Here is a 17,982-nt window from a genome sequence, read left to right as displayed (position 1 = left end):
GCGATAGATTGATATAGACCAGCATTATTTTTTTAAATTACCTGTATATACACACACACACACACACACATTTATTTATGTACATTAAAACCAGGCATGCTCACACGATTGCATTCCTACAGATTGTGACCCTGTAAATTACAATATTAATTCATTGTTAGCATTTCACCAAATTTTTATTTGGTTTCAAAAACCCAAATTTTGGGATATTTTTACTATTATTTTTGTACGTATATTATAAACATCACAAATATTTTATTTATGATTATAAACATAAATGTATAAAAAGTAAAGGCAAAGTAGTTTTGTATTTACCGAAATATAGAATTGTAATTTAATGGAAAATGGGGATTGGTACACAACACCTAGACTGCTTGAAGATGTTAGCTCACAAAATAGTCTAAGATTTATAATTTTGATGTATGCCAATTTTCTTTTGTCATTCTGCTCACTGGGTCCCAATCCCAACAATGTACAAGAAAATGTTACCTTAAACAATGTTTAAAGAAAGCAGTATCTCCATCAAGACAAACGGGTGTACCAGTTCCCTTCGTTACAAACTCAACGTTAGCCATATTATTCAGTGGTGCAACATATAATATTGGCACCTGCCTTTTTCCTGCATTCAACACTTACATATGCTCATGCCCATATTAGTTTGCTGGTTAATTAATTTTAAATTTTCCTCTGGAGGGCTAGTTATTGACCAGTATCTTTCATACTGGGAGTGAACATACTGCCATAGCAGCACATGCAACACCACCTAACGATGAAAGCTTGCTGGGTTGTTCTTCCGGTCACTTGAACCTAGCTAGACATTGCTGGGACTTACTCAACTGTTTCAAGAGAACAGATTGTCAAATAAAGGATTAACATCTTACAGTCCTCAAATTTGTTATCTTGCTGGTGCAAAATGAAGAAACCTTTTGAGGATAGTATATTTGACAAAAAAATAATTTCCTAACTCAATGTGGGCTTTTTCAAAATATCTGGCAGTGGTCCAGGCGATGTTCTTCACTCATACTGGAAATTCTGCAACTTTGCTGTTCAGCCCCTCCAAAATGTCACCTTGTCGTTGTGATGGGGCTCACGTACGACTCCCCGGGGGCCGGTGAGGGTTGCCTTGGTCCCCCTCTCCTGCTCCTGCTGTCCTAGACTGCCTCTCTTGGTTGTCTCCTTCTCATCCTCTTCCTCCGGACCCTGCTCATCTGCCTCTGGTCTGTCCTTCCGCTCCCTTCCCTCCATCTTTACTCAGTTTACCCATGCCCCCTAACCAAGACTTCGCTGACCCTGATCCCGACCCTGAGCTATTTTAACGTGCTATGTTCCGTTCTCACCTTTGTGAAAAGGTGATAATACTACAAACAGTAGTGATAATACTGACAAACTAATACTCCTGTCCAATAACGATGATCAGCTTACAGCCTCTGATACTGCTATTGAGTTCAATAGGTTCTTCTCTTCCATTGGGTCATCCCTTGCAAATTACATTCCATCTTACAGTACTGATGTTCAGGACTATCTTACAAGTAACTATCCACAGTCTCTGTACCTAAAGCCTACAAATTCCACTGATGTTAATGAGATAATCCTTTCCCTTAAAACCAAGTCTAGTGCCATTGAGGAGATACCAACTTTAATTTACAAAAAAGTCTCCAGATCTTTAGCCCCTGCTATTGCATTGCTCTTCAACAAGTCACTTGAACCTTTCCAGATATTCTAAAAAAAAAGCGAGAGTAACCCCTGTCCACAAATGTGGTGATCTCACTGATGTTAACAATTACAGACCTATATCAATCCTGCCAAACTTGTCAAAAATATTGAAAAATTAATCTACAAGCTGCTTTACTCTTATCTAGCCAAACACAATATACTTAGCTCTTGTCAATATGGCTTCAGACCACAAAATACTCAGTCTTCTCTGATAAGACTGAGCTCTTGTTAACAAACACAGTAGTGCAAACAGTGCGCTAAGCACTGTTAAAGGGAGCGCTAATTATATGATCAAGTGCCATGTATTTATTCATCTTCTTAACTTATCAACTTCTATTGTCTCGTTTAAGTCATAATAGTGTCTTGGAAGACGAGAACAGCAGCGAACACAAATCAGCGAATATGCATAGACGAAAGGATTCGTGTATACAGACTTGTCAGTGAACGAACTTGTTCCTGAACGGCCGGTGTGCGAAACTACAGTAGACGATTGAAATTAAATTATTAAATTAAATTTTTTATTCAAGTAAGGTACATACATACAAGGTAAGATACAAAGTTGATAGATTCATAGATAGAGCTAGTACATACAATGCCTAAAGCCACTATTACGCAAAGCGTTTCGGGCAGAAATTTGACCATTCCCCCCCCCCCCATCAACCACAACACACGCCTCAGGAGGAGGTCCTGGCACACATGCTCACATCTTAGACAACAACTCTCCACATTTAATATAACTCTGAAGGTGAGTAGACTTTCACTCACGAGTCCTTAGCACACTTAGCACAGTGGTCACCGTCATCGCCTCACCGTCTGTATGTATGAGAGGGATAGATTCAAGACAAGTATTATATGTACTACCTCTGTCTTTAAATCTAACAGCATGTTTGTACTGTAACGCTGCAACTATGTATGTACTGTTCCTAAATAAATTATTATTATTATCATTATTACCTGTCCAAAACACTACCCGTGGTAGTGGCTTTGTATGAATGTAAGAACACCAATGTTATGTACTCTCACAAACCCAATGCACCTTCTTGTATATGTATAAATAAGTAAAAAATAAGCGTGCCCAACCACCTCTGCCCCCGCCAGGGTATCGAACCCAAAATTGTCGATTGTAATTACCTAAGTGTAGTTACAGGATGAGAGCTTCGCTCATGGTGTCCTGTCTTCCCAGCACTCTTTGTCATATAACGCTTTGAAACTACTGACGGTCTTGGCCTCCACCACCTTCTGTAGTTTCAAAGCGTTATATGACAAAGAGTGCTGGGAAGACAGGACACCATGAGCGAAGCTCTCATCCTGTAACTACACTTAGGTAATTACAATCGACAATTTTGGGTTCGATACCCTGGCGGGGGCAGAGGTGGTTGGGCACGCTTATTTTTTACTTATTTATACATATACAAGAAGGTGCATTGGGTTTGTGTGAGTACATAACATTGGTGTTCTTACATTCATACAAAGCCACTACCACGGGTAGTGTTTTGGACAGGTAATAATGATAATAATAATAATTTATTTAGGAACAGTACATACATAGTTGCAGCGTTACAGTACAAACATGCTGTTAGATTTAAAGATAGAGGTAGTACATATAATACTTGTCTTGAATCTTGAGGTCTTGAATCTATCCCTCTCATACATACAGTATCTGTGCTTGGGGTTGAACCACGGCAAATTACCTTAAGCCGATCATCACTCGGCATAAATCTGCTATCAGATCTATAACAAACTCTGTCTTCAGACAACCCACAGCCCCTCTGTTTAAGTCCCTTAACATGCCAACATACACTCACTCCACACTTTCTCATGTTCTATTTACCTGTACAAAACCTTGTTCATAAATGCTAATCTTGATCTGAAACTTTTCCTTTATAGGTGTAATAGAACCCATAATCACCACATCAGAAATAAATATCTCTTTGATATCCTCACGAGTCAAACTAAGTTTGTATAAACACTATGCAGATAAAGGGACCTAGTCTGTGGAACTCATTTCCTTAGGAATTAAAAAGCTGTCCATCCTACGCCTTATTCAAAAGTAAAACCAAAAGTACCTAATTTAATCCTCGTAGTTTCCTACCTAGTGCTTCAAACTCGCACTGTATCTTGTACTACACACACTCCTAATATATGTGTCTAAGCCATACAACTTCACCTTTGTAATCACTGCTATCATCTTATATCAGAGTTGTTATGTTGAATACATATTTTACTACAACATATCTAGAAATGATCCTCAAATTATGCTACAATGTACCTGTTGATAATCCTCAAATTTTACTATAATGTACCTACTAATTTTCTTCAAATGTTCTTACAATGTACCTGTTAAAATCTTTCAATTTAGCTAGAAATTACCTATTTAAAATTATCTGTTAGATTAAAGGAACTGCCTGAAGAACTATGCCTACCGGTGAAACCACTTTTCACAAAATCTTTGGATCAAGGGGTAGTAATTCTAGATTGGAAATATGCAAGTGTCACACCTACTTTCATAAAAGGCAGAAAGAGCTCATCAGAAAACTACCGGCTAATCAATTTGACATGACACATCTGCAAGCTCATGGAGGGAATCCTCAAGGAGGGAATCATTTACCATCTTTCAGTGAACAATATTTTACAACAGACACAACATGGGTTTGTTAAAAACAGGTTCTGCCCTACAAACTTGCCCACGTTTTTGGAAACGATAACCAGCTATTCAAACAAAGGCCTTCTGGTGGATATAATATACATGGATTTTGCTAAAGCCTTTGATAACGTACCACATGAAAGACTGGCAAGGAAATTACAGGCCCATGGAAAAATGGTAAAATATTAGAATGGATAAAACGATGGTTGATGGGGGGGACCTTCGACAAGTTGCCTGCTTCATATCCTTGTTGAGGCCACTAGGGTTAGTGGCCCTCAGGTAAATCAGGTAAGACAAAGTGGAGAGTAGAATTACATTATAGAATACTATATACAATTCAAACTTGTTACGTTTAAGGCGGAAGAGAAACAATCTTCATCCACATGGTTTATTGTCAACGAAACAACAACAATAAGAAGTATACGGTACATAACTTACTATTTACAAGATTATAAACAAAAGAGCATCTCTTAAAACGTGCTACATTTAACATCTGTACTACTTAATCCTAACAAAACTCATTGTTTTTCTGAACAGATACATAATGGACATAATATCACCTGAGGGCCTGCGTCAAGATGGAAGAACACCTCTTTGTCTACGTACCATCAGTTGCAGATTAGGGCTTTATGACAGACCTAATGGCAGTGCATATATTGAAATGGGAAATACAAAAGTTCTTGCAGCTGTATATGGACCTAGAGAGGTAAATATTATTTTTAACAATATTATAATTGCAATACTATACCACAATACTATGTCCATGTTTTTCGTTATCTGTGGCTAGTTAGTTTCAGGGAATCGACAGGGCTCCTCCAAAACTCCAGCTTTAGATGTAATGAAATGCCATTTTCTGGACGAAGCCCCGGAGGCTCCCTGACACATGAGGCACTCCCTCCAGTTGGCATTTTTTTTTTATATACAGTTCTTTACATGCTAAGAACTAAGGTGGTGGGTGGCCAGCTCATGTGAGCTGACTTCCCCCTCTTTTTGGGGCAGGAGGGGAGGATACACTAATGAGCAGGAGTACTAGTTGCATACAGGGTTGCTATTTTATTTTCTTGCAGGAGGAGTTCCTTTCCTCTTTCTGGCTGAAGGTCGCAATTTTACCAGCTAGTTGTTTGTTTTGGTTTGCCTATCTTTCTGGATGCCCACCCTAGTCAATGGTGGAATATGACATACAGTACTTTAAATGTAAAATACTTGTATGCCATTGCTTCGTGCACCTCTCTGAGGGGGGTCAGGTTTTAGCTCATGGTCTCTGGTAGGCAAAAGAACTCCTGAGACTGATGACCTAAACTAATAAGGCACTATATCAGTTCAGATAGCTTCAGGGAGCCCCCAGAGCTTCGCCTAGAAAATGGAACTACATTACAATTAACACTGGAATTTGTTTTTGTTTTTGTTTTTTTCTTTTAATTTCAGGTAAGAAGTGTCAGTAAGCAGCAGCTTGATGAATGTGTTATCCAGTGTCAGATGAGCCGCATTGCTGCCAGTCAGGGAGAAAGGCTTAAACGTCCAAGGGATCAAAAAACTCGGGCAACAGGTCAACAAATTGCTGGCATATTTCATGCAGCAATACGAAAAAGCAAATACCCTGGTTCACAGATTGATATATTTGTACAGGTAAGAATTCTTTGCCTAACAGATGTATGTTTTAGATTTGATTTTGAGTATGAGGATGATAACTTTGTAAAATTACAATTGTATCACACAGTACAGTGGTCTGTGTCTTTAGTTTACAAACAAAGGATCTGGGTTCAATTCCCAGGCAGGACAAATGGTAGGGTACTTTTCCTTTCACTTGATGCCTCTGTTCACCAAGTTGCAAAATAGGCAACTGTTGTGGGTTGCATCCTAGGGCAGGTTGGTACTTGGCCTCGATAATAGGCTCTATTCTTGATAACAGGAATTATAATTTTAACTATAGCAATGAGATATGCATTTTCTTTGATCATTTTAACCTGAATTTTATGCTGTTTGTTGTATCTGCATACTTTCTCTCCCCGGAGCTATCCAGGCTGAATGGATATGTATAACTTTCTGGCATCAGTCAAAGTGCATGGAGTTCTTGCCTACCGGGGACTACGAGCCAGAACCTGGCCCCCGTGATGACAGCATGCTAATTTGCTAATTTTGTTTGGGGAGTTCTGTCCACTCATTCAGCTTTCAGTAGCAATCTTTTCACCAGAATAGGGGTTTGTTTTGGGGCGCCTACCTTTCTGGGGTGCCTGTCCTGGTCGATGGCAGACATAGAATGCTCCCAACCTCAAGGGGGTTTCTATAGGCCATTGCTCCTCGTGCCTCTCTGAGGGGGCCAGGGTCTGGCTCGTGGTCCATGGTAGGCAAGAACTCCTAGCACTTTGACTGATGCCAGAAAGTTATACATATCCATTCAGCCTGGATAGCTCTGGGGAGCCTCCAGGACTCCCTGAAAATGACGTTTCATTACATTCAACGCTGGTTTTTTACCATTATTTATTTTAACCATTCAATTTTTGGATGATACATTCCTTGACAGATGTACAGTATTAAAATCTGAGGTAATCTCACTTTGATGGCTCCTCAGTCCTTTGAAATGCATTTATTCTTTAGAATGGGTTTCTTTACTTCATCAATGTCATGTTGTTGTTTTAATCTGGTGCACGCCTTTCCTCACACAGGTCTCTGGGATTCATTTAATTAACACAACTATATGCTATTATTGTAAATTAAAGTCTGCCATGCTAAATATTGCAACTTGAGGCTACTGTAATTGTGTATGTAACAGATGATTTGAGTCATACAATTGCCCATGCTGATTACATCACCTTGTAATTGAGGTGTACATATTACACCACTCTGTTGGTATCCAGAAACATAGTGGCCCAAGAATACCTTTCTTGATCTACTGCTATCATAACCACTAGTTAATTAACATATTGGTGCCTAGTATGCAGATCTTGTGAAGATATTTTGTATTGTTTTATTTATGTTTGAGAAGGTAAAATGGGTTATTTTATTTGTATTTAACCCCCTCCCCGCTCAGCTCGTTGTCGCCGTGTGGGGGCTTCGTGGGCGGCTGCTGGAGTGTGATGCTCCTTAGGACAGTCCTCTGTCCTTTTCTAGCCTTGTGCTCCTGCTGCCGTCCTCTCCAATTCTGCTGGGCACCTTTTCCTTTTCCTTCTGTTTCGTTTTTCTCCCCCCTCTTCTCCTATCTGCTTGCCGTTTCCTGCCGACCTTTTGCTCGTTCTGGTTCTTCCATGGACTTCTTCTATTTTGACGCCCGGGTGCTTGAGGAGGCATACTCATGCACCCGTAGAACTGCAGTACCCGACGTCGAGAGCGAGGGGAACCTTTTATTGTCAATCCCCACTTCGTCACTGAACCCGATCTCGACGGACTGTCGGTTTCTTAAGGTGGCGTTTGTGGGGCGTATACTCACGACGCACCCCTAGGAGGCCCCGACAAGATCGGCGATAGCTTCTTGTTGGGTGTCCTGCCTCTAATTGTGGCTCCATGGTGGGTGTGGGGGCACATTCGTGAGTGAATTCTTAATTTCGTCAAGATGATAACCCCTGTTTCGGCTGCTTCTGGCTTACCTTTTCAGGCTCGTGGGGTGGGCGACCAAGCCCCCGAGTCGGTCCGTATTGGAAGACCGGGCTCTGTAGCCTCCGCTGCATTGGGCCCCGACCTTGCTCCTCCTTTGGCCTCTCTGACTCCTTCCCCTGGCTCCCCTCCCTCCTCTGTGGTTGGGTCGAGCCCCAAGCCCCCAGTGGTGACTACCTCGTCCCCTGGCGCGGCTCCTTCTCTAGTTGTAACTACTGCGCCTTTTAACCCCTCTCTCTCTGGGGGTTCTCACCGCCGTCCTCGTCACGGCCGCCCTCGCTCGATTCCTTCCAGTTCTGCTACCTATCAAGCCTTGTTTGGTCCCGCTTCGTGGGCCAAATATTTTGATCTCCTCCCTCTTGATTCTGCGCCTCCTGACGATTTCTCCCTTCATCGACATCTCATTGATTCCGTGGATGCCTCCATTACTTTCAACCCCACTCGTCTCGGTACACGTGTCGTTGCTGCTCCTTCTCGGGATGCTGCTTCCCGCTTGGCTGCCTTATCCTGCCTTGGCGAGACCCCCGTTCGGGTCTCGAAGAACGCTCAATTGAATGCCAGTGTTGGCACTATTTTGCTCCCGCCCCATGTTGCAACCGGTGTTCGGGACCTGCGCGACTGCCACGACGATATTCGCCATATCCTCGCTGCCCAGGGCCATTCTATTCTCCAGGTGGACACGTTTACTCGTCCCCCTCGTGGTAGTCGCCGTCAACCCCTCCGGGTTGTGAAGATTACCTTTGATGGTAGGACCCTTCCACCCTCTGTCATTCTTGCTGGTGCCAGGTGCTCTGTCCAGGAGTACATTCCTTCTCCTCGGCTCTGCAACAAGTGCTGGAGGTTTGGGCATGGTGCCCTCCGCTGCTCCGGGACTGTCTCTCTCTGTCCTTTGTGTGGTGGCGAAGGTCACTCTAAGTCGGAGTGCACTTCTCCCCAGGCTCGTTGCCTCAACTGCGGTGAGGCCCATCCTACCTTCTCCCGTGCGTGTGTCCATTACAAGCTTGAGGCAGCCGTCCTCAACCTGAAGCACCGGGAGCGTTTATCTTTTCCTGAGGCGAGGCGCCAGGTTCGCCGGCTCCCGCCTTATGCTAATATCTCTTATGCTCGCGTGTTGCGCTCTTCCTCTCCTCGTCCTTCCCGCCTTCCTCAGACTCGCAACCGTTTCCGGGCCTTGGACCCTGATGCGCCCACTGCCCCCTCCTCTGTTCCTTTGGGTTCTCTCCCGAAGGATCCTCCTCCTGGTCCTCTGTCTGGGGTTCCCCTTCCTTCTACCCGGTCTGTCGTGTCTTCTGTGTCTTCTTCCTCGTCCCCCTCCGATCCTCCTTCCCATCCTCTTCCTCCATCTATTGGCTCTCCCCACCGCCTGTCGGTGCGGGCGGATGTCCATCGCTCTCCTAACGGCCGTCGTGTGTGCTCTCGTTCGGCTTCTCCTGTTGAGACACTGGAATCCGTTGCCCGGTACGTAGTTGCTGGGACACCGGTCTCTTTAAGTCAGAAGCGTAAGCCTGGCTCCTCTCCTTCCTCTTCCCCGGCGGGTAAGAAGGCTTCGCTTTCTTCCTCAGCTCCTCCTTCTGGCTCTGTTGCTCCTTCCCCTCCCGTTTCAGTGCTTGCGCCCCCTGTTCCTGCTATGGAGGTTTCTTTGGCCCCTGCTTCCCTTTCGGTTGCTGCTCTTGCTGGGGTGCGCTCCCCTCTTTCTACTCCCCCTCCTCCTGCTGCTGTCCTTGGCGGCTCCTCTCCGTTGTCTCCTCCTCTTCCTCCTCCTCCTCCGGACCCTGCCCGCCCACCTCTGATCTGTTCTCCCGTTTCCTTCCCTCCGTCTTTGCTCAGTTTACCCATGCCCCCTAACCCTGACTTTGCTGACCCTGATCCCGACCCTGATATTCTTTAACGTGCTCTGTTGCTCTTTCGCCTTTGTTTCTTCCTTGTTCTCTGTTTTTGTCCTTTCTCTTCTCGTCGTTGTCCATTCTTCAATGGAACGTTCGAGGTTATTACGCCAATTTCCTCGAACTCCAACTTCTGATTTCACGGTTTTCGCCCCTTTGTGTCTGTCTCCAGGAGCCAATGCTTGGTGCTCGTCCTGGTCGTTTTCGTGGCTATTCCTTTCTCACCCCCCCCCCCCCAGCCATTGCTGGGGCTTCTAATTCTTCTGCTCTCTTGATTCGGGCTGATGTTCCCTTTGTTCCTTTACTTTTTCCTTCGCCTCTCCATTGTTCTGCTGCTCGTATCTTTGTGGGGAAATGGTACACAGTTTGTTCCATTTATCTCCCCCCGAGTGTCCCGCTCTCTCTTCCTGATTTGAAACACCTCCTAGACTCCCTGCCGGAGCCTGTGCTCCTGCTGGGTGACTTCAATTGTCGTCATTCTCTTTGGGGTGACGTTCTGACGAATACCCGGGGTCGCCTCCTTGAGCCGTTTCTCCTCTCTTCTTCCCTGTCTCTTCTGAATTCTGGTGAGCCCACTCATTTGGACTCTCGAACTCGCACCCTTTCTTGTCTTGATCTTTCTCTCTGCTCTTCTTCTCTTTACTTAGATTTCACGTGGCAGGTTCTTGATGACCTCCATGGAAGTGATCATTTCCCCATCCTTGTTTCCTTTTTCTCTTTTCGCCCTTCCCTCTCTTTCCCTAGGTGGCAGTTTGCTAAGGCGGACTGGACCCTATTTTCCCTCAGTGCTACTCTCTCTGACCTCTCCCTTCTGCCCCTCTCTCGCGCTCTCCTCCTTTTTCATGACACTGTCTTCAACGCTGCCCTCCGCTCTATTCCTCGCTCTTCCTCTCGGGGTCCACGGAAGTGCGTTCCCTGGTGGAATGCGGACTGTGCTCGGGCTGTCCGCTGTAAGCGTGCAGCCTGGAAGAGGCACCGCCGTAGGCAGACGACCGATTCTTTTCTTTTCTTTCGGAAAGCGAGTGCGGTGGCCCGTAGGGCCATCCGTACGGCTAAACGTGAATGTTGGGCATCTTATGTCTCAACAATTACGTCCGAAACCCCTCTGGCCCAGATCTGGAAGCGTATCCGCAAGATAGCGGGTAAGTTCGTTCCCGATGTTTCTCCGGTCCTTCACCTCCATGATACTCTTGTGGCGGACCCGTTGCAGGTCGCTTCCGAACTGGGTTCCCACTTTTCTTCTGTTAGCTCTGGTCTTCATCTTCCCCAATCTTTCCTTCTTCGTAAACCTGTCCTTGAGTCTCGTCCTTTAGATTTCTGCACTCATCTTCAGCTTCCCTATAATGATCCCTTCTCTCTCTCTGAACTTCGTTCTGCCCTGGCCCTCTGCGGTTCTACGGCGGCGGGCTCCGATGGTATTCATTATGAGATGCTTCGCCATCTCCCTCCGAGCACGTCTCAGTATTTACTGAGTCTGTATAATCGGATCTGGGAGTCGTCGTCAGTCCCTGAGGACTGGCTCGATGCCGTTGTCCTCCCTGTTCGCAAACCGGGGTCTCTGGGTACTTCCCCTAAGGACTTTCGCCCTATTGCTCTCACAAGTTGTGTCTGCAAACTCTTTGAACGTATGGTTAACGTTCGTCTGATGTGGTTCCTGGAACACCATCACCTCCTCTCCCCTTCTCAATTTGGTTTCCGCAAGTGCCGCAGCACGACAGATGTCCTGGTGAACTTGGAGGTCTATATTCGTACTGCTTTTGCTGCGAAGACCTCCGTTGTTGCCGTCCTTTTTGATCTAGAAAAGGCTTATGACACCACTTGGCGTTATCATATCCTATCTCAACTTCATTCTTTTGGCCTTCGTGGTCATCTCCCTCTCTTTCTCCGCAGCTTCCTCTCTCGTCGTTCCTTTCGGGTGCGCCTTGGTACCGCTCTCTCTCCCTCTTTTCAACAATACGAAGGTGTGCCCCAGGGTAGTGTTCTGAGCACTACTCTTTTTCTGGTTGCCCTCAATGGTCTTCTTTCCTCTCTTCCTTCTGGTGTCTTCTCCGCTCTCTATGTCGATGATCTTACCCTTTGTTGTCAGGGTGATGATTCACCTCTCCTTCAACGCCGGCTTCAACTTGCCATTGATGCCGTGTCGTCTTGGGCCACAGGTCATGGCTTCAAGTTCTCTACTTCTAAGACTTGTGCCATGACTTTTACGCGGAAACGGGTTGTTCTTCGTCCCTCTTTGTCACTTTATGGTCATCCCCTTGAATACAAAGATTCCGCGAAGCTTTTGGGGTTATTTCTTGACACTCGTTTGTCTTGGTCTCCCCATATCTCTTACCTCCGTGTTGAGTGCTCTAAGGCCCTTACCCTCCTTCGGGTCTTGTCCCATACTTCTTGGGGGGCAGATAGGCGCACTCTCCTTGCTTTACATTCCTCTCTCGTCCTGTCTAAGCTCGATTATGGTTGCCCTGCTTACTCGTCTGCTTCTCCTTCTACTCTTCGCCGTCTTGATGCTTTGCACCATACTGGGTTGCGTCTCAGTTCTGGTGCCTTTCGTTCGACTCCCATCCTTAGCTTGTATGTTGACACTGGCTTCCTGTCTCTCCAGGACCGCCGTGATCGCTACTGTCTTCGCTATCTTGCGCGGTCCTTACAACATCCTTCCTCTCGCCTCTGTCGTGCTTTAACTTTTACCCCTCCTGCGGTTCCTGTTCCTCTTCACCACCTCCCTCTTTCTGTCCGGTTATCTCGCCTACAGGATTCTCTTTCCGTTCGTATTTCTGATGTTTCTCCTCGTGTTGTTCCTTCTTTGCCCCCGTGGAGGGTCCCTCTTCCGCGGTTTTGTACATCCTTGACCCGTATCACTAAAGCTTTTACCCCTCCTACGGTTCTCAAACGCCTTTTCCTCGAGCACTTTTCTTCTCACTCCCGCTCCGTTTCTGTCTTCACCGATGGGTCTAAGTCAGCGGACGGTGTTGGCTACTCTGTTGTTTTTCCTGATCGCACTTATGTGTCGCTTGCCTCCGGAGACTAGCATCTTTACAGCGGAACTTTATGCTATTCTCTATGCTCTTCGTCTCCTGCTTTCTCGTTGTCAGTCTTCCTTTGTGGTTGTTGTTGACTCTCGTAGTGCCCTCATGGCTCTCGGGTCCTTTAATCCGGTTCATCCGGTAGTTGTCGAGATCCAGCATTGGCTGTTTCTCGTTCACAGTAAATTTAAGTCGGTTGAGTTTTGTTGGGTTCCCAGCCATATTGGTGTGTCTTTAATTGAGCGTGCGGATGCTGCTGCCAAGGAAGCTGTCCGCTCTTGTCCCATCTCTCGCAAAGGCATTCCGTATTCCGACTTTTACCCGGTTATCCATTCCTCAGTCCTTACCCGTTGGCAGGCTTCTTGGTTGTCTGTTACTGGTAACAAGCTACGTACTCTTCAATGTTGTGTTTCCTCGTGGCCGTCCTCCTTCCACCGTAACCGGCGGTGGGAAACAGCTCTGGCGAGGTTGCGTATTGGCCATACTCACTTAACCCATGGTCACTTGATGGAGCGCCGCCCTGCTCCTTATTGTCCTAGTTGCATCGTCCCTCTTACGGTCGTGCATGTCCTTCTTGAATGTCCTGACTTCCAGGACGAGCGTGTGTCTTGCTTTCCGACCGCCCCTCGCGGTCACCTGTCCCTCGATAGAATTCTTGGTGACTCGGATACTTTTGATATCGTTCGCCTTATGCGTTTTTGTTCTCGTATTGGCATCCTTGGTGATATTTAGCGCCCTCTGATTATTTTGCGTACTTGATGGTGCTACATAGCCTTCCCGGTTTGGTGCCTTCTTTTGATAATTACTTACTTACTTACTTATTTGTATTTAAATGTTTTCACAGTAAGCAACATGAATTTGGAATTGTTATAACGTAAAATTTAAAGCAGTGCTGGTATAATACCGACACCATTGCCTTGCCAAGCAGAGCAGGATGTCACTATTTAACACCCAAATTTGTTATTTAAGGGCAACTATTTTATTTTAAGACCACCGCTTCTTATATTGTATTATAGTTCAAATATACTCAATAATTTCTCTCAAGCTGTTATATGTAATTACAAAGTTTAATAATTTATTAAATATTTTAGGTTTTACAGGCAGATGGAGGCGTGATGTCAGCTTGCATAAATGCCTCTACTTTAGCCCTGATCCATGCAGGTGTAGAACTAGTAGACTATGTGGCATCATGCACTGCCTCGATTAACAAGCAAACTCCTCTTCTGGATGTGACACATCAGGAGATCATGACGGGCTGTGAAGTATCTGTTTCCATTCTGCCTAACAAAGGTTCCATAGTGTCTCTGGATACATCACACACTGTACATCAAGATCAGTTTGAATCTGTATTAGACCTTGCTATGATTGGTTGTCAGCAAGTATATGAAGAGATGCACAAAGAAGTTGAAAGTTATTTAGAGGATAAGCATGCTATAATGTCACATCGGTAAACACTTCAAACAATTGTGAAAAAAAAACTTTAAAACCTTTAAAAATAAAAGTTCTTATATTTTCCTAGTTTCTTATTCCCTTGGCTCAAATAATTTTCCACATAAGACTGAAAACTATTAGATTGTATTGTTGCAACCTGTTCTTGCACAAGACAGCACATATAAGACTTATTGCTTATAGTCAATATGTGGCTTATGAATAAGTACATATGTGGTATATTCCAAGTTATATTTTTTTAAGGCGCTAACTCTTCCTCCCGATTTACTATACACAAGTTTTAAATATTAGGATTTTTTTTTAGTTTTATTAAACAATAGAGATTTTATACAAAATTTGACAAATATCCTGAGTTACTTTACAATTTATTTAAATATTTTAGTTTTGTTTTATTATTTTTATAAAACTGTAATATCAATATAGGTATAGGTTAAGTACTAATTGTAATTAAGAAGCAATAAAATGCTTATCTTAACATACTAAGGTTAGGTTAGGGTTGTGGTTTTCTATTCAACTTTTCAGGTAAACTCAAATATTCACAATAAATTAGTAGATCACATATGTACTTATTCATAAGCAAAATATTGACTATAAGCAAGTGCGAGAATGTAAATATAATATTCACTATTATAAACTGTACCTCTTGTTAAATTGTTTTACAGGAACTTCTTTTTGACGGCTCATAAAATGGAGGAAAGTATCCTGAAAGATGTTATTGATAGGAATGTTATCCCCACAGACACAAATTAGATGATACAATTAACAATTTACTACAAAAACAAGAAGATGGCCACTAGTTTAGACATTCGAACTAGGTCAATAGGCCGTTATCCCTCTTTGCCCTTACTTCATTACACAGTAAGTACTTAAGGGCGAAGAGGGAGAATGACCTATTGACATAGCTCGAGTGCATGGGGGGAGTTGTGTAAAACCCTGGTTTGTTCCTCAGAGAGGCTGCAGGAACCAGTAAGTTCAATAGAACTTCGGTTTCAACTCCTTTTGACCATGTCGTAGGGTGCAGTCGCACCTCCACAGATCTCCAGTATCACCTCTTGATACTGGTAATGGCTCAAAAGGGCCACCACTTACGGGCTATTCATGCCCGTGCCACCTTTTTGGTGGCTTAATCTTCATCAATAAATCGTTGTTATCTACGGGAGACGTATCTCCCGTCACGCAGGGTGCAGTCGCACCTCCACAGATTTCCAGTATTAGCTCTTGATACTGGTAATGGCTTAAGAGGGCCACCACTTACGAGCTATTCATGCCCGTGCCACCTTTTGGGTGGCTTAATCTTCATCAATTGTGTGGGAGACATCTCCCGTCACGCAGGGTGCAGTCGCACCTCCACAGATCTCCAGTATCATCTATTGATACTGGTAATGGCTTAAGAGGGCCACCACTTACGGGCTATTCATGCCTGTGCCACCTTTTGGGTGGCTTAATCTTCATCAATCAATCAATCGTAGTTATCTGACATGGTCAAGGAGACATCTTGCTTTTAAATTAGCCCAAAAAGTAGCAAGTAGCGAAATTAAAAAATTGGGAGCGCGGGGCTCTCAAAAGTAGTCCAATTCACTATTTGTAGCCCAATCTGGCAACACTGGCTTGCGGTAATTAGACGGACCGCTGTGCAATATATAAACCGGCTTTGGATGGTAGTTATCCTGACTGGAGACATCTCCCGTCACGCAGGGTGCATTTGCACCTCCACAGATCTCCAGTATCATCTATTAATACTGGTGATGGCTCAAAAGGGCCACCACTTACCAGCTATTCATGCCCGTGCCACCTTTTGGGTGGCTTAATCTTCATCAATTGTGTGGGAGACATCTCCCGTCACGCAGGGTGCACCTCCACAGATCTCCAGTATCATCTCATGTTACTGGTAATGGCTCATAAGGGCTACCACTTACGGGCTATTCATGCCCGTGCCAGCTCTTGGGTGGCTTAATCTTTATCAATCAATCAATCGTAGTTATCCGACGGGAGACATCTCCCGTCACGCAGGGTGCAGTCGCACCTCCGCAGATCTTCAGTGTCATCTATTGATACCAGTAATGGCTCAAAAGGGCCACCACTTACGGGCTATTCATGCCCGTGCCACCTTTTGGGTGGCTTAATCTTCATCAGTCGAGAGCAGTACGTCCTAACCAGACGTTATATGATGATATCCTGAACAGTTGATAAATAAAAGTAATTGCGGAACTCCAGTTATCTAATACTTATAATAAATGGTATAAAACCTTATCATAAGCCAAGGGATTTGTAGATCAGTGTTTAAAGGGAATTCGGAAGTAATAATAATACAGCTGATGCCATCTGTCGGCAGAAGAGAACACTATCAACTGGCTGGTTAATAGTGGCCATAAGATACAGCTTACGCCATCTGTTGACATCAAATTACACTTATAACAAATTACCCTGCAAAATACAACTAACGCCATCTCGTTTTTTTCCAACGAACTATAAATAGCCAAACAGCAACCCATAAGGTGGGTTGTTGTGCTCGGGTAGGAGGTTCCAAGCTCTGCCCACAAATGGTATGGGGTGCATAATAAATGGCATATCATTGGTAGATATTCTTTGTTGACATTCACACAACAGCCAATCACAGGAAGGGATCAGCTAAAGGCTCCATCCACTTAATAAATCATATTTATTCAGCACACCATCCTTGCTTATGACATTCTGCTTCAACTTTAATCTACCTAAAAAGTGAAATGTTAAGTATTTAAAAATATTAATATAGTGATAATTAAATACTGCAGGATGTAACGAGTGTTACAGAAACATGGGCTGGCTACCTAACTTGTGACGTCATCAGGGGGGTACGTTGCCTCACACAAATAATGATACACTGCTCTGCCCTCTTATTAGAGTAAATTATTCAGTTAGATGGAGATTTCTGTCAGGTGCAAAACAGAAATTGTTGTTCTTTTTCACAACAACCTTGTTGCTATGCACAAGGACCTATTTCTTTGTTTAAATTTTATTCATAAAAGAGTGTTGGTACTCCCCGCAACAGCCAATCACAGGAAGGTATTTCTGGAAGCTCGGCCTCCTTATGGACTCAACACATCGCTCTAGCTCATGGCTCTCTGTTTCATGTCTTGTATATACAAACTATGACTTTTCGATTACTGTTATAATTAATAATATGAGATATAAATGTTTTTACACAAAATGGCTAAATTCTGCCATTAAATATACTTTGTCTGGTATACATACAAACATACACCAATTTATTACCATTCATCCATTATTAATTTCAAATGTAATGTATACTGTCTAGTTTTTTCCTCTCGCCATTACTTGGTGCAATATTTGAAAGTTGTCTATTTATTTATCGATCTATCTATTATCTTGTATTTATATTTACAAGTTTCTGTGCTTGGAAGAAAACTCTGCATTGAATTAATTTGTTAAATAATATTATTTAGTATTAATTAATATTTACAATTATTTATAGCTTAGTTACTTTCATGTAACTCGCAATCGTACATTCTTAATTTTAATAGCCCAAATTAACACATCTTGCTTTTAAATTAGCCCAAAAAGTAGCAAGTAGCGAAATTAAAAAATTGGGAGCGCGGCCGGCCGGGGCTCTCAAAAGTAGTCCAATTCGCTATTTGTAGCCCAATCTGGCAACACTGGCTTGCGGTAATTAGACGGACCGCTG

General features: G+C 43.8%; 1 protein-coding gene across 2 annotated transcripts; it reads left to right on the top strand.

Annotated features, from left to right (window-relative positions):
- Nucleotides 1-2,147: 2,147 nt before the first annotated feature.
- Ski6 (exosome complex component Ski6) lies at nucleotides 2,148-14,363 on the top strand. 2 transcript variants are annotated; one of them, XM_045751850.2, is made up of 4 exons: nucleotides 2,148-2,259; nucleotides 4,895-5,063; nucleotides 5,783-5,983; nucleotides 13,943-14,363. In XM_045751850.2, the coding sequence occupies exons 2-4, from the start codon at nucleotides 4,902-4,904 to the stop codon at nucleotides 14,300-14,302; spliced, it is 723 nt and encodes a 240-aa protein (XP_045607806.2). In that variant the 5' UTR covers nucleotides 2,148-2,259; nucleotides 4,895-4,901; the 3' UTR covers nucleotides 14,303-14,363. The 2 variants fall into 2 exon arrangements, with proteins under 2 accessions (XP_045607806.2, XP_045607805.2); XM_045751849.2 differs by lacking the exon at nucleotides 2,148-2,259 and adding an exon at nucleotides 2,324-2,458.
- Nucleotides 14,364-17,982: the final 3,619 nt, after the last annotated feature.

This window comes from Procambarus clarkii, chromosome 82 (genome assembly GCF_040958095.1).
Source record: "Procambarus clarkii isolate CNS0578487 chromosome 82, FALCON_Pclarkii_2.0, whole genome shotgun sequence".
Classification (NCBI taxonomy): Eukaryota; Metazoa; Arthropoda; class Malacostraca; order Decapoda; family Cambaridae; genus Procambarus; species Procambarus clarkii.
This window is presented reverse-complemented; position numbering and strand designations above follow the sequence as displayed.